The 24,132-nt window shown below is 34.3% G+C and overlaps 5 protein-coding genes across 5 annotated transcripts; 1 reads left to right on the top strand and 4 right to left on the bottom strand.

The window, feature by feature from the left end:
• Positions 1–113: 113 nt before the first annotated feature.
• Positions 114–1,242, bottom strand: PHYBLDRAFT_149735 (hypothetical protein; the record flags this gene model as incomplete). The annotated part of the gene is made up of 7 exons (XM_018432328.1): positions 114–241; positions 304–374; positions 429–511; positions 569–697; positions 802–918; positions 968–1,035; positions 1,095–1,242. 7 exons carry the CDS (start codon positions 1,240–1,242, stop codon positions 114–116), a joined length of 744 nt encoding a protein of 247 aa, XP_018287379.1.
• Positions 1,243–5,495: 4,253 nt separating this feature from the next.
• On the bottom strand, positions 5,496–5,737 carry PHYBLDRAFT_149733 (hypothetical protein; the record flags this gene model as incomplete). Its single annotated transcript, XM_018432327.1, has 2 exons — positions 5,496–5,513; positions 5,594–5,737. 2 exons carry the CDS (start codon positions 5,735–5,737, stop codon positions 5,496–5,498), a joined length of 162 nt encoding a protein of 53 aa, XP_018287378.1.
• A 716-nt stretch (positions 5,738–6,453) lies between these two features.
• Positions 6,454–14,361, top strand: PHYBLDRAFT_149732 (hypothetical protein; the record flags this gene model as incomplete). The annotated part of the gene is made up of 14 exons (XM_018432326.1): positions 6,454–6,525; positions 6,635–6,787; positions 6,999–7,127; positions 7,185–7,267; positions 7,322–7,392; positions 7,455–7,558; positions 7,698–7,892; positions 12,654–12,707; positions 12,957–13,033; positions 13,330–13,352; positions 13,411–13,623; positions 13,683–13,743; positions 13,906–13,967; positions 14,183–14,361. 14 exons carry the CDS (start codon positions 6,454–6,456, stop codon positions 14,359–14,361), a joined length of 1,476 nt encoding a protein of 491 aa, XP_018287377.1.
• A 2,215-nt stretch (positions 14,362–16,576) lies between these two features.
• Positions 16,577–21,355, bottom strand: PHYBLDRAFT_188442 (hypothetical protein). Its single transcript, XM_018439508.1, has 13 exons — positions 21,032–21,355; positions 20,596–20,864; positions 20,172–20,273; positions 19,861–19,994; positions 19,648–19,708; positions 19,096–19,550; positions 18,892–18,951; positions 18,514–18,802; positions 18,264–18,406; positions 17,989–18,152; positions 17,784–17,855; positions 16,992–17,660; positions 16,577–16,891 (listed from the first exon to the last, which is right to left on the bottom strand). Exons 1-13 carry the CDS (start codon positions 21,049–21,051, stop codon positions 16,753–16,755), a joined length of 2,577 nt encoding a protein of 858 aa, XP_018287376.1. The 5' UTR covers positions 21,052–21,355; the 3' UTR covers positions 16,577–16,752.
• A 1,003-nt stretch (positions 21,356–22,358) lies between these two features.
• On the bottom strand, positions 22,359–23,788 carry ARK1 (Serine/threonine-protein kinase ark1; the record flags this gene model as incomplete). The annotated part of the gene is made up of 5 exons (XM_018439772.1): positions 22,359–22,469; positions 22,627–22,867; positions 23,021–23,169; positions 23,255–23,393; positions 23,493–23,788. The coding sequence occupies 5 exons, from the start codon at positions 23,786–23,788 to the stop codon at positions 22,359–22,361; spliced, it is 936 nt and encodes a 311-aa protein (XP_018287375.1).
• Positions 23,789–24,132: the final 344 nt, after the last annotated feature.

The raw sequence follows: 24,132 nt of genomic DNA, 5'->3' as shown, positions 1-24,132 counted from the left end.
GTATTGTTTATTAGATGTAGAATTCTAAGACAGTTACGACAATTACGACGAATACGACGATTATGACGAATACGACGATTACAACAATTACTTTTTTGTATTGTTTATTAGATTTAGAATTCTAACACAGTTACTACCACTGCAACAATTACGACCACTACGACGATTACGACGATTACGACGATTACGACGATTGCGACGATTGCGACGATTATGACGAATACGACGATTACAACAATTACTTTTTTGTATTGTTTATTAGATTTAGAATTCTAACACAGTTACTACCACTACAACAATTACGACCACTACAACAATTACGACCACTACGACGATTACGACGATTACGACGATTACGACGATTACGACCATAACTACGATTGCGACGATTACTTTTTTGTATTGTTTATTAAATTTAGAATTCTAACACAGTTACTACCACTACAACAGTTACAACAATTAAGACGATAAAGACGATTACAAAGATAACCACGATAACGACCTTACGACCCTACCACCATTACGACAATTACGACAATTACGACCAGTACTTTTCTGTATCGTTTACTAGATGTATAATTATAAGACAGTTAAGACCATTACGACCATCAGGACGAATACGACAAATACAACGAATACGACCATTAATGACCATTACGATCATTAATTTTCTGTATTGTTTATTTGATGCAGAATTCTAAGACAGTTATGAAGATTACGACGATTACGACGATTACGACCATCAAGACCATTACGACAATTAATTTGCTGTATTGTTTATTAGATGTAGAATTCTAGGACCGTTATGACGATTATAACCACTGCGACCACTACGACCACTTCGGCAATTAAGACGATTACGATCATTACGACCATTACGACCATTAAATTTCTGTATTGTTTATTACATGTAGAATTCTAAGACAGTTACGACGATTATGACTATTACAATTATTACAATTATTACAACCACTACGACTACTACGAGCATTACGAGCACTACGACCATTGCGGGCACTATGACCATCACGAGCACTATGACCATCACGACCATTACTTTTCTTTATTGTTTATTAGATGTAGAATTTGAAGACGATCAAGTCGATTAGGACGATTACGACGGTTAATATTATTGAGACGATTATGACGATAACGGTAAGAAACTGATACAAGACAATGTGGATAAGGCTTAAAATACTGGTGGTCATTGGTATCGGTAAATATAGACTCAGTTTTGGACATGGCTATACTAACATCACGCTTTTTATTTATGCTTGAGAAATCTCTGATATAAGTATAACTATCCGAATACCAAATTTAGCTGTAGTATTAAGCGAAAGTGTTTTTCTGAAGAATAAAATATACCTAGATGTGTATCTAGTTTGTAAATATCGATACTCAAAGTTAAAAAAGAACTACCATGAATATTAAAAGGATATTGTTACATAGTAATTCCTTTTTGAAGCCTTCATTAACTATTAAAAATTAAACCACTATGTTGAAAATACTTTTTTGTGCGGTCTTCTGTACCTTATGTTGTTCAATATTAAGAACTACACGCGGTTTTCAGTGTCATATGGAAAAGTTTAGATATTACCTTCCGAGTGATCAGAATTATCTTGTAGTGTGTTGTTCTTTGGATATAATTGTTCAGGAAAAAGAGGGATTATAGAAATAGAGATTTGGCAGAAAGACCAAGAGAGAGAAAGAGCGAGAAAGAGCGAGAAAGGGAAATTGCAAGGAAGAAATAGATTTTGTAAAAAAGGGAAAAGAACAGACTAATTTGTCTAAATACTAAATTCAACGATTCGTAGCTTAGAGAGCGAATGGAATTTTTCTTCAGAAGAAAGGTGTGTTTTTGACAAACAGAGTATCGTTTTTTTTGTAGTATGGTTTCAAAGTTGTCCTTCAGTTATGAATTGTTTGTAAATATTTATAAGTTTTTCTTAAAGAATGTTTTTCGGAAGAATGAGAACGAAAGAAGGTGTGGGGAAATAAAAGTAAAAAAAAGATAGGGTGAAGTTTTTGAAGTAAGTAATGGGAAAAAATTCAATATATAAAGAGTATTGTGACATCTTGCAATTGATGAGGTGAGGAGGGAATTAAGGGTGGTGTGCTTTTTAGATACACAGAAGATGGATAGACCCAAACACAGCGTGACAGAATCTTGTTATACTTTCAAAAATTCAATTAAATATCTTCTCTTTGTAAATATAATAATCAGGTTCATTAGCTTAATAGTTTTTAGGCGCTTGTGCATACTGTTTTTTTGACACTAAATACTCTCGTTTTTTTTTATCATAGATGGTTGATAAAAGGATATATGGATCAGAAATTAATGTTATTTTTTTACAGTAGTAATAAAAGAGTGATATTTTATACTCAATGTTCTGAAAAAATTATTTATAAAAAAAAGACTGTATTTAAACTCATGTGCTGTGCGCCTGAGCCAGATGGTAGTTTCTGATGGTAATAAGGGCTATGTTCGTTTATATGAAGAAGTGGCCCAAATGGTTAACAGAAAGAAAGGGATATATATTGGTCTCCTCTAACAACTCCTTGGCCCAAATATTGGCAATTGGCAGCTTGTTCTCTCAAGAAAGAGAAAAAGAAAATAAAAGTGATTTGTAAGGATGTTTCTTATTACTTTCCTCTTTTGATGCTTATATAGATATTTCAATAATTAATAAATAAGATAATGAGATAATAAGTAAGATATTGCTAATCTATTACTAAGATATTGGGGTAAACTATACTTCTTTGGATAAGTAATGATGAATAAGAGAAAGAAATAGAAATAGATCGATATTGTTGGCGTTGATTGTTGAAATTCTTGCACTTTTTAATTGATTTCTTTGCCAGCTATAAGAATTATATTCTTCTTGTCGCCACGACTTGAGCAATTTATTTACGTAATTGATACAAAGAAAAAGATTTAGAAAGATAAGATATGTTTGGGTCATATGGAAGTTCCAAGACACTAGAAATAAGCTAATGAGAATGAGGAATATTTTATTTATTTAAGCTCTCAATGAAGATAAAAATAGCGGATATATCTACTAAGAAGATAAAGCTTCCTGGCATATTTTTATAGTAATTGTTATATTTGTATGTGGAAAGGTGGAACGATAAGTACTTTGAGACTCTTTTTTATTGTGTTTATTAAAAGTTCAAGTCAAATCGAGTTATCTTAATAAAAGTTATTTTGTCTATGGTATTTATATTTATTGAGATATATCTAGTCACCCTGGATATGAGTCATCGTAACGGCTTTGCGATAATAGTTTAAGTACTTCTTGAAGATGATCCAATGGTGGATCAGACGCATTGCTATTATGTTTCAGATAGGACTTCATATTGGATAATCATTTATAACGACCTCTTTGACAGGTACTTCTGTCTGGGTTCGTATATGATATCGGATATTAAAGTATCTCAAATACAGCAGTAATACAGTGAGGGGAAAGAGTCTTGCAAGGTTTTTCATTTTCCACATCTCTACAGAAATATATATACTTTTCAAATTCAAAAAATATATCCAAAACGCCCTTTAACATTTTCGAACTACTAAAACATAAAGATAAAAGTAATTTGTTTTATAATGTATGAAAAAAATAACATCTTTATTATTTTGTACAGTTGCCCTTGGCACTGATCACAGCCTGACATCTTCTAGGCATACTGGAATCTAATTGCTGTAAATATCTTTTTTTTTTGGAATTGTACACTATTCTTTCTATACAGCGTGATGCAAATAATGAATATTATATAGTCTATATTTGTTTGTTCTAATTCTATGCTTTAGATAAGCCCAGATATGCTCAATAGGGTTGAGGTCTGGACTTTGTGGTGGCCAGCTATCCAAAAGTTGAAGACGATTCTTATTTTTCGAAGTCTTGCTCATTGCACTTGTATGGCAGCTGACATTGTCATCGTGCAATTTGAATCGTCTTCAGCTGTTTTTTTCTCTAAAAGTCTTGAGATATGCTGTGTTGGTTTGTGTGGTGTAAGGGTTGGTAAGAGAAGGTATATAGAAAGAAGAAAGGGATGGTAAGATCAACACTTGTAGCCTTCGCAGCAAATAAAGGCGCTCTTCAGATCAAGAATTAGAAATAAAAGAAAAGAAAATATAAGTGTATATAAGATGATCTTTATTGAATTCATTTGTTTAGGATTATATAGATTTTCTGAAATAAGTTGATAGCATGGTTATTGATATAATTGGATAGTTTGGATAGTAATAGTGTGGCTAATTGAATAGAGGTACTTGTGACGCTTAGAACTGGAAAATAAAAGTTATGGAAATAACTTCGATATGAACAAGTCATGAAAGAAGTAAAATAAGGAGAAACTTAGAGTAAATTTGACAGTTTTTTAGACCGTTACTCGCATTGACCAGGTATGGTCATGTCAAATGAGTGTGGCCGAAAACTGATCTCGTCCAAAACCGACTGTACCAGTCTTCATAGGTGGAAGGTATGACTTTTCGAAGATGACATGTACTTCTTAGAATCGATATTCCCCTTTACAGCATTTAAATATCCGACACTCTTGCCAAAGAAGAACCCCCAGACCATAATGGACTCACCTCCAAACTTCACTGTTGGTGAGACAAAGTCAGGCTGCAGACCAATCTTGTTACGCCTGAGAACGTTTTGGCGTCCATCACTACCGTGGAGTCGGAATTCCGACTCATCAGACCAGATGATGACATCCCAACCCGTCAATTTCCAACGCAGATGTTGTGGTGATCCAGACACTCGGATGTTGGATTTATCACATATAAGAACATATTCATATTGGGATAGCGTAGTAGCTATCATCTTGTCAGTATAAAATATATATAAACGATTAAGTAATCAGCCCAATAATTATTACAGTTAGTACTGTAGATAATATCTTAAAGATTGTTAAGATAATTATATCATACTGCCGGGTAAACTGTGTCAGATCGATATGGAGCTAATTTAGTAGGAAGTCCTAAAGCTCTAGTGTAAAAGAGAAAAGAATAGCTAAGAGCTAAAGAAGTACAATTTATGACTTGATGTCATAATTGTAACACCGACACTAGTTAAGCAGTAAATACACTCTAATAACCAAATATAGTAAAGGAAGAAAGCCTTAAGAAACTAAGACGTAATGACAAGAGCAGATTGTGTTTTCTTATAAAAAGGGACACTTTTTATTTATGAATAAAGACAACTTATATACAGTCTCAAAGTATTTCTATACGTCTCTATTATCAAATATTTTATTTTTCTATTGTTTCGTACCTGAAATACCACAGATGTTCTTTTGCCCATTGTAATCGCTTTTTCCGATTAATTTCATAGACCTTTGACTTTGAGATAATTTTTTGAGAGTGTATTCCAACACTACGCAAAACTTTTCGCATAGTTTTTACTGACACAGGTGTATATAAAGTTATGTAAATTGTGGTCATTGGTGTTGCTGCATCGTGATTAATCTCATGGAGGATCTCTCTCTTGTCTCTCTCATTCAACCTTTTCGGTCTACCAGATCATACACCAGCTTTGTACGAGTCAATTTCTTTGTAAACTTTGAGAACACGGTAAGCTACGTATCTGCTTACATCAGCTTTTCTGGAAATGTTAGCTTGACTAGTGCCATTCTTAACGCTCTCGTGCACAATTATTACACGAGTTGTATTATCAGTTTGCTTGTGTCCTTTAGTTGAAGGCTTCTTGAACTTTTCTGCGCGTTTAGGTTGTTGCATTCTTATTTAGAATTGTAATGTAAAAGTGAAAGAAAGAAATTGTCATTCAAAGAATGTAATCGTGTGTTGAATAACGTTGCAACACTTTTTCCCTTAACTATAGTTTTTAATGAGGTATTCGGGATTGTTTATGGGTTAGTATCTCGATAATAAGAAACGTAGATACTGTGAGAGTGTTATTTATTCAAGAGACAAATTAATATTGTTTTTATATGCTACTATTAAAATCCCAGTAATTCAAATCCCCTTTGTGTAATAGTTGGTTTACACTATATGAGTGTGTAGTGTACGTGTGCCTGGTGTGTAACAGTTCTGGAGATTGTTAACTTGCTAAATTCATTAGCAAGAAGGAACCAGTGTTTGGTTATGGAGTCCGTTCTTCACTCAACTGTGGTGAATATACCACATTTAATATTGAACAACATAAGGTACAGAAGACCGCACAAAAAAGTATTTTCAACATAGTGGTTTAATTTTTAATAGTTAATGAAGGCTTCAAAAAGGAATTACTATGTAACAATATCCTTTTAATATTCATGGTAGTTCTTTTTTAACTTTGAGTATCGATATTTACAAACTAGATACACATCTAGGTATATTTTATTCTTCAGAAAAACACTTTCGCTTAATACTACAGCTAAATTTGGTATTCGGATAGTTATACTTATATCAGAGATTTCTCAAGCATAAATAAAAAGCGTGATGTTAGTATAGCCATGTCCAAAACTGAGTCTATATTTACCGATACCAATGACCACCAGTATTTTAAGCCTTATCCACATTGTCTTGTATCAGTTTCTTACCGTTATCGTCATAATCGTCTCAATAATATTAACCGTCGTAATCGTCCTAATCGACTTGATCGTCTTCAAATTCTACATCTAATAAACAATAAAGAAAAGTAATGGTCGTGATGGTCATAGTGCTCGTGATGGTCATAGTGCCCGCAATGGTCGTAGTGCTCGTAATGCTCGTAGTAGTCGTAGTGGTTGTAATAATTGTAATAATTGTAATAGTCATAATCGTCGTAACTGTCTTAGAATTCTACATGTAATAAACAATACAGAAATTTAATGGTCGTAATGGTCGTAATGATCGTAATCGTCTTAATTGCCGAAGTGGTCGTAGTGGTCGCAGTGGTTATAATCGTCATAACGGTCCTAGAATTCTACATCTAATAAACAATACAGCAAATTAATTGTCGTAATGGTCTTGATGGTCGTAATCGTCGTAATCGTCGTAATCTTCATAACTGTCTTAGAATTCTGCATCAAATAAACAATACAGAAAATTAATGATCGTAATGGTCATTAATGGTCGTATTCGTTGTATTTGTCGTATTCGTCCTGATGGTCGTAATGGTCTTAACTGTCTTATAATTATACATCTAGTAAACGATACAGAAAAGTACTGGTCGTAATTGTCGTAATTGTCGTAATGGTGGTAGGGTCGTAAGGTCGTTATCGTGGTTATCTTTGTAATCGTCTTTATCGTCTTAATTGTTGTAACTGTTGTAGTGGTAGTAACTGTGTTAGAATTCTAAATTTAATAAACAATACAAAAAAGTAATCGTCGCAATCGTAGTTATGGTCGTAATCGTCGTAATCGTCGTAATCGTCGTAATCGTCGTAGTGGTCGTAATTGTTGTAGTGGTCGTAATTGTTGTAGTGGTAGTAACTGTGTTAGAATTCTAAATCTAATAAACAATACAAAAAAGTAATTGTTGTAATCGTCGTATTCGTCATAATCGTCGCAATCGTCGCAATCGTCGTAATCGTCGTAATCGTCGTAATCGTCGTAGTGGTCGTAATTGTTGCAGTGGTAGTAACTGTGTTAGAATTCTAAATCTAATAAACAATACAAAAAAGTAATTGTTGTAATCGTCGTATTCGTCATAATCGTCGTATTCGTCGTAATTGTCGTAACTGTCTTAGAATTCTACATCTAATAAACAATACAGAAATTTAATGGTCGTAATGGTCGTTATCGTCGTTATCGTCGTAAGCGTCGTAAGCGTCGTAATCGTCGTTATCGTCGTAATAATTGTAATGGTCGTAATGGTCGTAATGGTCGTAATAATCCCAATGTTCGTTTTAACCGTAATCGTCGTAATCGTCGTAGTCTTGGTAGTCGTTGTAGTCGTGGTAACAATATAGTAAGACTTGCTGTTCGGTTAGTCATACTCAGGTCACAGCTATCTGGTGTAGAAATAAAAACTGCTGCTAGCACAACTATGATTAATTCTCACTCTCCACTTATCGATATGGCTTACAATAAATGTCTGTAGTGTCTTTGGTGTATTGTCATATTCAACTGTATAGATATGCTGCTGGAATAACTATACCTGTATTAGAGCTGTAATATTTTTTATAATAAATTGGCTGGGTTAGTACCTGTCATATTAATATTTTATCCCACTGTTAGCCTTTTTTGCATGTATTTACCGCTTTACTACTTTGTTTTATGGGCGAGTGACTTTGAAATTAAACTTATAGTGGTTAAAATTTAACTGTAAGTTAAGCGTAACGTTTGGTATTCGAATAATAATCCTAATATCAAGGTTATGGTTTGGGCGGTAGGTATAATGTATCAATATTGTGTTTTGACTGCGTGTATATATTCCTAGCTACTATATATGTGCTGCTAGTTATTTTGAGAATGGAGAAATACTGATACCACAAACCTGCGCCCTTTGTATGTTCTATACTCGTATTGTAGACGGAATAATAATAATATATAAATATTAAAGAATATCGGATTTTTTTCTGGTGGTCTTCACTTTTTTTTTGATAAAGTCGTTTATGGAAGCCAAGTGTAAAATATAAGGCCACAGAGAAGAGTTTTGCTGTGAAACATGTAGCGTACTGTCTGGCGTGTTAAGGATAACAAGTTTTAATGGGTGAAGAATATAAAACGTGTAAAAATCCTTTGAGGTGTAAAGTACTTACGTTGCTGTAATAGTCTATAGAAAATACCCAATATATAGACAGCTATATTAAAGGGTATATAAAGATGTAACTTACCTTTGAGAGCAGAGTTTCAAGCTTACCATGTAAAAAGTGAAAAAAGAGAAAGAAAGAAAGAAGAATGAAAACAGAAAAAAAAAGAGTGAATTTATAGAAAATGGCAAGGGAATGTGGGCTGAGTAGTGGTAGAAACATAAATACCCTTGTATTTGTTTTTTTTTTCAATCAAATTCTTTGCTGATTACGTGAATATGCATATGATCGTCATGCTTTCTTTTTTTTTATTTTCTGTACTTACTACTTTTAGTATGAGTGACATACATATTAAATATACTCTTAAATACTTGATAGGCTTACTCTGTCTTTTCTTTTTAATATGGCTATCACTACCACTACTTATTTGATGGCAAAAGTATGCACTAGCTATTTGGTTTTTATTATTTTATTTTGACTTAGATATTTATAATTTTCTTTAGACTTCACAAAGCCATCATATAGGGTTTATTAGGGGCCATGCATTTGATAATATGCGGTGTAACTTTAGGAGCAGGAAACTTGGCTTTTTCTTTATTACATATGAGACATATGATGCATTAAGTGTTTGATAAGCCGCCTACAATTTATGACCTCTATTTTAGGGAAGGACAATGTATATTTATGGGTGAGTGAGTAAGCGTATGTGAGCATAAAAAACTAACAGACATAGTGACAGAGTATACTTATGTTGCAACTATCTCAACCATAATACACTAAAAAAGTATAGCTGGATTTTTGCAGGATATTTTTTTTTATTCTTGCACGTAATTATGTTCTCATATCTTCTGTTCTATTTCATCACTACCCTGTCTGCCAGCTTATTGGATAACTTTGCTTTTATAAGAATACCCCAGTCTAAAATAGGTAGAGAATAATGAGTAAATCAAATTATCAAAATCAAATTATCCATCTTTATTTTAGTATACTTATTTTCTGTACAGTTTCTAATCTTTTGGATAGCTATTAGTATTGATTTCGGAGACACTTATTTAGGATCATATCAAACATATATTACTTGCAGCCTTTTTTTTTCTATTACTAGAAAGACTTACATTTAATAAAATTACTTATGTCATTATATTACTGATAGTCATACAGTGAATTTTGATCACTTGTTGATATTAGGTAAGAGCAAAAAAAAACAATCACAGAGTTTTAGTTATGTTTATAATTCCACTTTTTATTTCTTGGTTTTCTTCTATAAACTTACTCTTGTACACTAGCTCAGTATTATTTAATATTAAAGCTTCTCAACTTATAAGAATTGGCTCATGTAGCCGACTTTAATTTGATTTATTTCTTCTACTGAAAAAGTTACAGTAAGCTTGAATGTCTAAGAGCATATCAGTTAGTCCCATTTTCTATTTTTTTTAATAAATCGACTTAAGCTGTATTGGCACTGAAAAAGTCAAAAATAAATAAATAAATAAATAAATAAAGGGTCAACTTTCAGTTACAATTAACAGAACTATTTTACTATTCTACTATTTAATAGTATTCTTCACTAGTAAATGTACTCATTTTTCCCCTAAAAGCACTTTATTATATGCTTTACTTTTATTTCTAATATCAAAAAATTAAGTTAAATATTTCCAAAATTATCAGCCTTGTAGTAGGCATAATCTCTTGGAGTTTCTGTTATCATCATTGTATACTATTGAGACGGAATGTATTGGTTTATATAAAGAAGTAGTCCAAATGGTTAACAGAAAAAGAGAATATGTATCAATCTCCTCTAACAACTCCTTAGCCCTAATATTGGCAATTGGCAGCTTGTTCTCTCGAGAAAGATAAAAAGAAAATAGAAGTGATATGTAAGGATGTTCTTTATTGCTTTCATCTTTCGATGTTTATATAGATATTTTGATAATAAATAAAATAATATAATTAGTTAGATATTACTAAGCTATTACTAAGAGGTTGGAATAAACTATGCTTCATAAAAAAATAAGAGAGAGAAATAGAGGTAGATAGTCATTGTTGGGGTTCATTGTTACAGTCCTTATGATTTTCAATTGATTGCTGCGCCAGTGGTAACAATCATGTTCTTCCCAAAATTATTACTTAATCGATTGGTTTACATAATTGATACAAAAAGATTTAGAGATATGTGATATGTTTGGGCCGGCCGAAAATGTGAATATACATGCAACATGTCAATGTCAATATTAATCAATATTGAATGAGGAATGGAGGTCACAGAAATATAATGTTAAAGGATTGCAGATAATCTGGTAGGAGAGTGGTGAGACGTGCTATATTGGTTTATGTGATGTAATGGTTGATGAAAAAAGTATAGATAAAAAGAGAAGAAGGGGTGGTCAGATCAACATTCACAGCTTTTGTAGAAAATAGTAGTGTTCTTATGATCGAGACCCAGAAAAAAGAAAGGAAAAGAAAATATAAGTGTAAAAACTGTTCTTTATGGGATTGATTTGTTTGGGACTATATAGTTTTCTTTGAGTTAAGCTGATATCACGTTATTGAGATAATTCGATAGTTTATATAATAATAATTGTGTTGGTAATTGAATATGGGTACTTGTCCAAAACCAACTGAGCCACCAGCTTGTCAATAGATACTTAGACTGTACTAGTATAAAATATAAAAATTAACGTAAAGGAAAGAATCTCTATAAGCCTTGAAATATTGTTCAAAAGTAATTAATACGCTACAAGTCTTAATATATTATAACTTGAAGTAAAAAGATTTCTGTAAAGAAGCTGCTGAAATTGCTCTTGCTAATTATCTTATTCTATTAGCTGCTGATATATATATATATAAGCATAAGAAAATAAATGTAATATAGATCACCCTAACATATCTCTCTTTTTATTTTCTCTATTACTTTTAAGAGAATAGACTGATATTGACAATATATATTCTCTTTTATTCTTAACCATTTGAGCAATCTATCATATAAACCACTCGTCTCTTTTGCAATAACATTTATACAGTTATTTATTTGTCTTTGAACATAATTCTGTAAATAATAAGCTGTGCTGGCTAACGTGTGTGAATATACACTATAATAGCAATATTTTGATCTATCAAGAGTAAGAAAAAATATTATACTTGTAGTTCAAAAGAAATATTGCATACATATATAGAATTGAATAGACTATTTTTTTTTAAAAAAAAAAGTATACTTGAGAACTGGTAGAATACCAACTGCTTTAATAAATATATGCCACTGTTTGCTTAATAGTAGTACTTTTCTACTTACATGTCTTTTAACATACTTTGTGAAATGAAAGTAAACAAATTGTGGTTAGAAGGTTAAGGAGGCTTTCTTTATTTGTATGGCGGATTTTTAAAAAACAGTATGATCATCAGTAGTGTGATTAGAAACATAGAAAAATATATTTCTCCAAAGACATAAAAAGGTTATATAAAGCATAGTAATACTCAAATTCACCCATTGGCTGTACTACTCAATGTATTTATTAGGCAATACCAAGAGGTTTTTGATAATAGTCTGGAACAAAAAGCATATAACTTTTACCTACAACGTAAAGCCCTTTAGTTTTTATATGAATTTGTTTTGATTTGCCCAAAATAGGCCTTTTACGCCTTCTGTGCTGCGCCAGCCCCATTTTTTTCATATAAAAATTGATACAATTCCCAATTTCTTGTAATCCCCCCTCTTCCTCCTGGTTTCCCTTTGGTGGTCCTTGGTTTCCGACACGGTAAGAAAATCGCCTTTAGATGCCTATATCTTTCCATTTGCATAAGGCTCATACTGATATTTACTATGGAAACGCACCCCAGACGCGGTCTCTAGCTAAGTTTCAAAAACAATGTCCAGTCTAATAGCAGGTAAGACAATATACAGACACACACACGCCTTGACACGGTCAGCGTACTAACTACAGCCCAGTGTCTCTTGTGCTTTTTTTGTCTTGTATGCCCAGCGTCCATTCCACTGTAGCTACGGAGAGGTCCTTCACGTCATGTTCATGTATCAGGTAAGTAAATATACAGATAGATACTTTGACACAATCAACACACTAACTATGGTTCGATGCTTTCATTTTTTATGACAGTGTCCAGTGTCCAGTGTCTAGTTCCGTTTTGCTTTCGAGCATAAGTACTGTTTAAGCCCTACGCGGTTATCTGCTAGGTAAGTAAACGCATACACACACACACACATACCCACACTTTGACACGATCAACACACTAACTATGATTTAATGTTTTATTTTATTTTATTACAGTGTCCAGTGTCCCGTTTCCAGTCCCGTTTTGCTTTTGAGCATCAGTACTTTTTAAGCTCTTTGCGATTATCGGTTAGGTAAGTAAACGCGCACACGCGCACATACTTTGACATGACAAGTATATTAACCTTTTACTCTATTTTTTTTCTATTTCTACATTTGCAGTGATCCCTGAATACCTCGTATTCTATTGGTCACGATATATCAAAAGGAATATACGTAAACATTTTCATGCAAGATGTGTATATCATGGTCTTTAACAATGAGTCTCCGGGCTCATTTCCAACTCGCTCATTGTAGACGCCTTATTTATAGGGCTTGTCTTAATATGAGATTCTGGTTTTTTATTGGAAGCATTGCGCTCTTTGGCTAGTCTGGCCATTGAGTTCGCTCAAGGTGCTATGGTCTGAAATCTGATCTGTGCCTTGCGCGATTCTACTTGCATTTACTGCAGGGGAGAAGAAACCAAAAGGGATTCTGTCTTGGACTTTATTGTTTGAGATGGAGAAGCTCCAATGTTTGAACCGGAGTGGTCTTTTGGCTGCTCTGGATTGTGAACTAGTGAACTGCTTTTCCAGACATACCAACAAGTCAGTAGCCTTCACTCCCTGGAAAAGGTTATTGGAGGGTGCAATCCCCTCACCTTGTCTTGAGTTCTTGTCTTTGTGTTAAGTAGCTTCCGATGAGTCGGGTTGTTTTTACAAACTCCCTAATCCCGGTGAAAAGTTTCATCGAAGGCTAAACTTATTTATAAAAAACCAACTGATCACAAGTACCGTCAGGGAAAGTAGCTCTTAGTGTAGAGCATAACTGGTGTTAAAGACCTTCCTGAGTCAGTCATATGAAGGCGAAAGCCGGATGAAATCCACGTCAGTTTTTTCTGTGTTGTGCGGCACATAACATGGAGAAGACTGAGGAACGCAGAGGTAGCTTTATGCTATTTTCTTAGGACGTTGGATATTGGCTCTCCAGATTTTGTCCTTTGGGACATGTCAAGATTGTCACAGAAAGGTGCAAGTATAAGGGTGTATCACCTGGATGCGTAGAGTTTTTTAAATTCGTTGAGCACCTGGACGTGAGGTAATACAGGTAGATTCCAGCAGAATCGACAGATTACCCAGTACAATCGCCTGTATTTTACTGCTTCCTGTTGAAATGATCCCTGTGCTTTTCAAGTCCCTCATTGCTTAGACTTTGATACTTGTAACCCACGCTCTGGTAAACAGAACTGGACATGAGGGACGAACCCGAAGCAAAGTTAAGGTGCCTAAGTAAATGCTATGCTGTTCACTTGGGTGTCTCAGACACCTGTCCCGAGCAGTTTGGCATTAAAGCATTTCACCGATACTTTGCCGTCATGGTAAATTTGATGCCATGCCGAGTAGGCAGGAATGAGGGTTGTTGAGAAGCTTGGGTGTAAACTTGAGTGGATCGGCCTTCAAGCGCAGGTCTTGACAAAAAAATCTTTATTTTTTACTTTTTGGGATAAATCGGATACACTTTAAAAACAGACGAACGAATATTTTAATACAATATTCAGTACTGAGATCTGTTTGAATTTTTTTATTTTCTTACAAGCAAGGTATGTATATGTATATATAGACTCGTACCAACAATAGTCATCATACTTATTAAACTCTAATATATTAATAATACAACTTCTTTAGCATTCTTGGCTTAGCCGATCTTCTTTCACTTGACAACTCATGCCTAAAAACATATAAATACAAAGGTACAGTTTTTCTTTTAAAAAAAATCAATAGTTTAATGACGTTTCATTAACTTTCTTCATCTCATGTATGCAATTAAGCATTCACATGCAATTAGGCATTGCCACGCAATTAGGCATTGACATGCACTTAATATTACAAACGCCAGCCCGAGTATTGTTTTATTACATATAGGTAATCACCGCCACCTCCTTAAAGGTTTTTGAATATTAAACTCTTTTTTTTTTCACTCTTCTGGTGGAGTATTCTTATTAGATCTCTATAGAGCTAAGATCTGGGCTACTTGACAGCCTTACTATTACTATAAAAATATGCTAGGAAGCTTTATCTTCATTGAGAGCTTAGATAAATAAAGTATTCCTCATTCTCATTAGCTCATTGCTAGTGTCTTGGAACTTCCATATGACCCAAACATATCTTATCTTTCTAAATCTTTTTCTTTGTATCAATTATGTAAATAAATTGCTCAAGTCTTGACCACAAGAAGAATATAATTCTTATAGCTGGCAAAGAAATCAATTAAAAAACGCAAGAATTGTAACAATCAATGCCAACAATATCGATCTATTTCTATTTCTTTCTCTTATTCATCATTAATTATCCAAAGAAGCATAGTTTATCCCAGCATATTTATTAATTATTGAAATATCTATATAAGCATCAAAAGAGAAAAGCAATAAGGAACACCCTTACACATCACTTTTATTTTCTTTTTATCTTTCTTGAGATAACAAGCTGTTAATTGCCAATATTTGGGCCAAGGAGTTGTTAAAGGAGACCAATATATATCCCTTTCTTTCTGTTAACCATTTGGGTCACTTCTTTACATAAACCAACACAGCCAGTATCACCTTTTCAAATGTAAAGAATAATGATTCAGAAATAAGGTGAAATAAGCCCAGATTGTAAAACTATGCTTTTCTCATAATATATTAGATTTTCAATGCAAAGAGCTTTACTTATAAGGGGTTTCACCAGTTCCGGATGCTTGACTGTTAGATGTAATGATAGCTTAACCACTATTCAATAATAATCAATATCGAAAAAAACTATTGAGTACCATTAATGTCTCTTGGTTGATATGTTTTCTCTCATATATGTCAAAATTCATAGGTACAATACGCTTGATTAGAATACTCATAAATATAGTGCCTATGCCCAAATTCCCCACAATTAAGTTAGACTTCTATAATTTGGTATCAATATAGCCACTCTTACATAGATTTCTTATGTTTTATTTTTGACTTTGCTTTTCTATGAACCTGGCCATCAATTGTACATAAAGTACAAATTTTTGTAAATTTTGGTCAAGTCACGACAACTAGAGTATCGAACAATTTTTTTTTTGGATACCTGGATGCTCAGTTTTCAATTTTTGAAGCTTCGTCACAGCCAATCGTTTTTTGAATTAAACTACCGCTACATCCAACAGTCAAGCATCCAGAGCTGGTGAAACCCCCTTTTTTATAGAATATTCATCCGTTAATCAAGCACAAGCAAAATAAGCTTCTCTTCTATTTTGTTTTACTTTAAGTTTATTAATAAAATGAAATACATTTGATTTCCAACAAGTATTAATATAACAATAGTAAAATTGTCTAAAGGGATGCTAAAGTACATCATTTGTATATGGTGCTTGCAAGACTTCTTTTGATTTTCAGGTAACATTTGGTGAGTTTCGGCCTCAAGTCCATGCTTAAGTCTTTTCCAAAAACATAACCAGGTTTGAAATGCATGATTTTTAGCAGTCCCAAAAATGCTTCAAGTTGTCCCTTTTTTTTCAATAAAGTAATATCTACCCCCCATCCCGTTCAAATTTTCTTATTAAGAAGCACACATATATGTATGTATCCAATTAACATAGAAAGGACATAGATATAAAAGAACAGGTTTTAAAAAAATTACTATCTTATACTTTTATTTTAGAATATATAATATATATATAAAATGTAAAAAAGAAAAAAAAATGGCTTTCAAGAACCAGATGCTTTATAAAAGAAAAAGAAGAAAAGGAAAGGAATAGAGAGAGAGAGATAGAAAGGTAGAGGTAGAGGTAGAGAGAGAGACTATCGATGTTTAGTGACTTGTGAGACATCGAGCCCTAATGCGCGTAAGAACAGATTTACATTGGCTATCATGTGTGTTGACTGATGTGCCGAAAGACGGTTACTGTGAGCCAGAACAATATTTTCCATTACACGGTCTCTGTTGATCATTAAACAAATTATATGGATAAAAACACGGTGTTAGGACAAGAAGCAACATTAAACATGTTTTATATATATATATTAAGTGAAACACATACCTGACTTCAGTAACAAGAATATGTTGTTGTTCCATTGAAGCGCCCACTGCCATGGCTGCCAAAAACTGCCAGACATAAACATCGTCGAGCTCATGCGATATTTGCATCAGGTTCATGCCAGGATGGATCGGAACAAGGTAATACAACGAAGGGAATATGGATGCATAACGACCCTGTAATGCGGAAAACAGCTTGGAGTACACTTCGTGCCACTGGGCTAATTCTTCAGCAGTTGGGGGAGCAGAGCCATTCGATGCCCCGCCTCCTTGCTTCAAAATCTCGGCGCGCGACAAAAGCATGGCCAAGAACACAAGTCCGGGCCTGCTTTGCGCAACAACCTCGACGTTGTTCTTTTCCATAAGCAACTGGAACAGTCCATTGATCACCCTGAGTGGGGCGTCACTGATGAAACCTAACAGGGCGGGTGCGGCCGAGTTCATAAAGAGTTCGACATCCTCATAGGTGACAAAATGCTGCTTCTTGGCTTCTTCGGCATTAGAGACCGTCATGCCGGGATATATGACATGACGGCAGACCTGGAGCTGTTCAAAGTTTGCAATGATTACGGTCACCATGGTCAGATTCTGATCACTGCTGAGGTAGCGCACAATACGAGCAACCAGCTTTTTGCCCTTGCCAGTAGAGAGAATTGAGATAATCAATGGAAGACTAAGAAAAAAAAATGAAAAAAAAAGTTTAGGTTACATATTGTCATTTGTCATTGACAAATTTTAAGATCCTTTAATACAAAATCATATATATATCTATATATCTATATATTCATTATCTTACCTGCCCTCAGGAGTATCTAATATTCTCAATGTGTTCCAGAGCTTCTGAATCTTTTCTGCATAGGCCTCATTCCTAAATTATTCACACACGCGCATACAAAGAAAGAAAGAACCAGTTAATTCACTGCAATAATAATAATAATAATAGTAGTAGTAGTATATAGTTTGTAACATCATAAGCTACTATTATTTTAAAAAAAAATTACCATTTCTCAACTGCCTCTTCATACTCGTCTTCGTGTCCAGGCTTAGACTGTGGAGCACCTTGTCTGCGCACCTGTTCGATCTGAAGTACAATAAGATAAATGTTTTCGATAATCTTAAGAATTCGTCTACGATCGTTCACAACAGATACGATTGGCTTGGCTCTCTAAATATATGTATATGTATATATTTAAAGCAGTAAAGAAAAAAAAAAGAAGGTTGATTAGAAAATTAAATACAAAAACTTGATTACATATGTATAGCAAAACAAAATTACATTGATAGTCTGAGTCTCTTGGGAACTTTGAGACCCATCTTGGTTACTGGTCGAAGAAGGTTTTTTGTCAGATACTTGTAAGACCTGGCGAGGGTTTCGAACTGTGAGAGAAGTAATCTTTCCAAGAGCACCTTCCAAAGAAACTGTTTTGTTGTTGTTGTTGTTGCGGATAATGATAAGATACGTGGTATGTGACATACGATATAAGTATATGTACACTTGAATAGATATATGTTTAAGATAAACATACCTTGACTTTGCTTTGGTCGTCTCTTGGTATCATTCACAATACGCTGCAATTGCTGTTGCACTCTCTGCGTTGATGATTCCTCTCTTCTTCCTCTACCTCTGCTCGTGGCATCATTGTTACTGTTGCCACTAGTGGCTGACCAGGTTGTAAGGCCAACGTGCTGATGAATAGATGAGTAGACTTGGTAATAGAAATCTTCAGCGAATGGATCGTCAGAAGCCAACTGTGAAAGATGGATACGGTTGATGAAATCCTTATCGTGCTGGGTCATAAGTCCGTTGTACTGAGACTATTATAGCCAATGTATCATTATCAACAGTGACAGCAATAAAAACAAATAAGAAACAAACCCAAATACAAATATATAAATAAAATTACCTTTCGCTGGATGTGTCTTCGGTTCAATTCACGTTCCAACAAAGTCTGTTCGAGAAACTCCTTTTGCTGCTGTTGCTGTTGCTGTTGCTGTTGTTGTTGCTGCTGTTGCTGTTGTTGTTGCTGTTGTTGCTGAGCTTGTTGAGCTTGCTGAGCTTGCTGAGCTTGTTGCATAGCCATCAAGTGCATAGGATCAGGATTTTGCACCCCACCAAAATGCATCACACCTTGATCTCTGTGCAGCTGTTGAGCATGATGCTGCTGAAGAGGAGAACCTCTGACACCATGGCCAGCTGCAAGCATAGAAGCCTCAACCTCTGCCAGACTGAGCATCTTCTTTCCGTTGTCAATGTCATTGGAAAGTCGTTGGTGTTCGTGTTGTCTGAATCGACCTGTGGTTGCCTGGCGTTGGAGCTCTGCTTCAATGTCTTCCAACAGCACAGGTTGGTTACGGAGCTGTTGCTGCTGTTGGTGGTGCTGTTGCTGTTGCTGCTGCTGCTGTTGGTGATGGTGTTGGTGCTCAAACGAGGACGAGGGTGATAGGCCAGGCGGAGGTGAAGGCGTGTACGACTGCGGAGGCTGTTGGCGGGATTGTGGTCGGCCTGCGAATGGTGAAAGTCCACCGGGACTTCCACCAAGAGAACCACCACCATACCCACGATCTACATATTAATATGTATATTTAAGTACCAAGTATAATGTATGTATTCTATGACGCTAATAATAATAATACTAATTAGTTGTATGTATGTGTCTTACCAGAAGCAAGAGTTCCTCCAAAACTTCCCCAGATTGATGCTGATGGAGTTACAGGAGAAGACTACAATATATGTATATATGTATTGCGTGTATATTGTCCAAAATAAATGAAAAGGAAAAGGTGAGCTCATGATCTTAATTCAAGCTGTATTTTTTTTTATGTGTGGAGTGTATGGTGTGGTTTTTCTATATTTGATATTCATAAAAACCCACCTCTCCGTACTTCCTTCCGTTGTCGTGATTATTTCCAGAGTTGCGCATGTCTCCAGAAAGTGGGCGACTACCGAGAGGACTACCGGTATGACCATTAGTGCCAGTCCATGGAGTACGTACATTCGAACGGCGGCCTAAAGATGAATAACACATGCACAGTAGATAATCAGGATAAGTGTTAGTATCAGTGTTGGCATTTTGTAAAGCCAAGCGAACGGCATTCTATGTGGGTCTATACTCTTTATCCCCAACCAGCACTTTTTCGCCTTTTCTCTGTATCTATCTATATATTTATTTATTCTTTTGCTTACTTTGATCCTCTTTTATCGGACGCTTGATAAAGAATGCCGCCTCTTCTTCAGTGAGGTTCGAGTTGAATCTTTCGGTATTAGCAGCAAAATCAAAGTCTTGACCTTTTGTTATAACGACCCAGAGAATAAGAAGAAGAAACATAATATAATGTAATGTAAGTTAATATCATACAATAAAGCGTTTAGTTATCATGTTTTTTATTGTTTTCTTTGTCTTTATGTCTCTACTTCTCTTCTCTTTTCTTTTCTGCTTTCCATTATATTATTTCCGTCCAGAACACATATACAAACACACACACACACGAACACATACACATACACATACACATACACATACACATACACATACATATATATAGGTGTGTGTAGATGCGTGGAAAATAATAAAATAGTAAATAAAATGATAAAATAAAATAAAAATTACCAGTAGAGTTTCCTCCAAAAGTCTCGTCATTGAAATTATCGCCTTCTTCGATCAGCTGGTCACCTAGCCCGTCGTCTTGTTCTTCGAGCTCACCCTCTAGTTCCTCCTGCATTGCTCCGAAATCATATACTTCTACATCTCCTACTGTGTTGCGGATTCCATGTCCGTAGTCTGTTTGACCTTGCGCGTTTCCTCCTTGTATGATATTACCATCATCGCCAAACTGTCGTCGCTCATCATTACTCAAGGGTGGCAGCTTCGTATTGAACCTATAAAAGTAAAGTAAAGTAAAGAAGATAGTAAAAGAAGAAGAAAAAAGCGAGGTTTATATATATATATATAATTATTAGTATATAATCCTTTTCTTCTTTTTCTTTCTTATATATGTATTGCAGCGGGATGGTCGTATTTGTACATATCCGGTTTCGATTCTTACCCGAAGAATGAATCACCCATTTAGTTCTTCTTTTTTTTATTTTAATTTTTTGAAGAAAATTGATGAAAACGATGAATATTTTTTTTGTGCTCGTCTGTCTGTTGGGTCTGTCTTTATATCAGTCTGCGGGTTGGTTCGACTGTTTGAAACGTAGTGTGGTTGTACAAGTTAGGATTGCGCTCTACTGTAGTGTACTGTGCTGTACCGTTCTGTACTTTGCTGTATGTTGCTGTATTGTATTGTATTGTATTTCATGTACTATAATATACTACACTATTATGTACTATGATATTATATGATATTTTATATATCGTCTTTGTACTTTATGGTTCGTGAATATCGATATACGTACTTAACTGCTCAGAATAATAATAATACTAGTATTATTTTTATTTTATTTTTTTATTTTATTTTTATTTTATTTTTATTTTTATTTTTATTTAATTATTTATTGTATTTCTGAATGAATAGCTTAAATAATAAAATAAAGTAAAATAAAATAAAATAAAATAATAAAATAAAATATAAAAGAAATAGAAATAAAGAATATATATATATATGTGTGTGTATTTAATATAAAGGGAAATCAAAAATTAAACCAGTTGATTTAAGATCACTCTTGATATTGTAGGCTGGGGCAAACTGGGGATAGAAAAGCAATACGCAGCAACCTTTAGATTCCCGCCTATGATTTGCGTCATTCAGTGACTGGCATGAAGAGGCTTATTGACCTTATTGGTCATATATCTGTAGGAGATAGAAGAAAGAGAGTGAGAGTGAGAGTGAGAGTGAGAGTGTGTGTAAGGCGTACGTAAATTGTGTGGGGTGCTTAACTTTTAGTATTTAATGTGTAATTAGGATTTGATTGGTTTATTTTTGAATTAATAGTGATATTGGGATGTAAGGTAGGTTATCGTATTTTACCTTATTTTACCTTTATTGTTATTTTATTTTTGGTGCTGTAAGCGAATATTTGTTACATTGGTTGTGATATGAGTTGCATCATAAATTCCTGCAAGGAGAACAATGCCCGTAACTGACAAATCAATTTATTCGTCATACTCCGTCAACTACAAATGCAGACTGACAGAACTTTAACAAGCACATACACATACATAAATATATATATATCATACACTCAAAGCAAAGCAAAGCAAAGCAAAATAATGAAAATAAAAAATAAATTCAATACAAGAAGTATATACTTAAAGTCTACAAAATTGATATAGACATTGATGTGTATGTATACGCAATATATAATATGATATTACTGTCATTGTTATTCTTAGCATTAATGTATTAAAAATCAAATCATCAAAATTAGTCATCAGCTGTGATACTGTTCTTTTGGCTTGGTTGGCCGTGCATATTTGGTGATAAATGGATGGTTAGGTATTTGCCTAAGTGGTAGTCGATCTGAAGGCTTGTACTGTAGCAACTATAAATTGAAAAGTTCAAGAAAGAGGGAGTTTTGAACATGTAAATATATACAATAAAAATGAGTGAGTGATTGATTTAGTTAATATACTTCGTCTTCTATCGTTCATTTTTTTTTGTATTATACACACGACATATAAGTTTATACTGCTACTCACCCTTTTGATCAAATCGGCGGCATCTTTGCTAACAAAGGCTGGCATCTGTATATCTACCTTTACAATCCGCCGGTAGGTCACATCGTGGCTCTGCTCGTCTTCAAAAGGTGGTTTCCCGCAGATCATTTCATATAGCAAGATCCCAAGCGACCAGAGATCAACATTCTCATTATGGCTACGACCTTCTACCATTTCTGGTGGAAGATAGTCTAATGTACCGCATAATGTACTTCGACGCGATCTACAGCCGTAACAATATCAAAGAATGATCATTTACAAAACGGTTCTTCCAAAGTCTTCTTTTTTTTTGGTTTTTTGATCCACAGTATTACACGTAAACCTATCTATATATATATATACATTGCTTTCTCTCTCTTTTTGTAGTTTTACTTACTCGGTTACTCCAGTTTTTACAGACCACCCAAAATCACCCATCTTTAATTCACCCTTGATACCGAGCATTAGGTTTTCAGGTTTTATATCCCTGTGTATAATTCGCTTGCTGTGCAAGTATATTAAAGCGTTGGCCATTTGAGATATGTACTATTAAGCATTTTCGACCAATATAGATATAGATATATAAAAGTTAATAAATAACAGTAAGGAATCAGATATTCGTAATGTGTACCTTTGATGCAACAGCTTCGGGGAACATTGTCTGACGTTGGAGTTCTTTGTATAATTCACCCTTTGCCGCCAGCTCAAGAATTAAAAATGCTCGGGTTTCATCATGAAAGTAACCATAAAGACGTAATATATTAGGGTGCCTATTATTTTCAAATATGTATATGTATATATATAATATTAAATCACATGGAATATATACCTATAATATGTTGGTAGGTACCCAGGTAATATAATCTTACCTCAGTGTACTCTGAATTTCAACCTCTCGCTGTAACTGTTTTTCAACTCCATTTTTCGCCAATTCTTTTTTGTACAAGACTTTGAGAGCAACAATGTATCCACTTCGTTTTTCTCTAGCCAAAAAGACATGTCCAAATTTGCCTTTTCCTAATGCTTTACCAATCTCAAAGTCATCAAGGCACCATTGTTTAAGTTCTGGAGGATTTCTGAAGACGGTAAGTAATACCGATTTTTTTTTTAAAAAAATAAATAAATAAAAGGTCAAGATGTCAAAAAATAAATCAGTAATAATCATAATAGTAATGATTATAATTAATTAAAAACCCCCCCCCCCCCCCAAAATTGGAGACAAAGACGATGTTTAATATATATATATATATATATATAGTCAGCTTACCGTGTAGTCTTGGGTTGGTCTGAAAGTGGTCGTTTTCGATAGGTACGTGGTGTTTCTGCTGGTTTGTTTAAAGTTGATGAAGATGAAGATGATGATGACGATGAGATTGATTCTTTACTGGTGCCGTCACTTGAGCGTTGAGTTGAGAGTTTTTTGGACTGTGGTTGATGAGTACGAGATCGGGTTAATTTTGTGTCCATTGGAGGTTGAGAGACTCTATTGAGAGGAAGAGGAGGAAGAGC

The sequence above is a fragment of the Phycomyces blakesleeanus genome, assembly GCF_001638985.1.
Source record: "Phycomyces blakesleeanus NRRL 1555(-) unplaced genomic scaffold PHYBLscaffold_22, whole genome shotgun sequence".
NCBI lineage: Eukaryota > Fungi > Mucoromycota > Mucoromycetes > Mucorales > Phycomycetaceae > Phycomyces > Phycomyces blakesleeanus.
The sequence above is the reverse complement of the archived record's forward strand: the minus strand, read 5'-3'. Positions and strand labels throughout refer to the sequence as shown.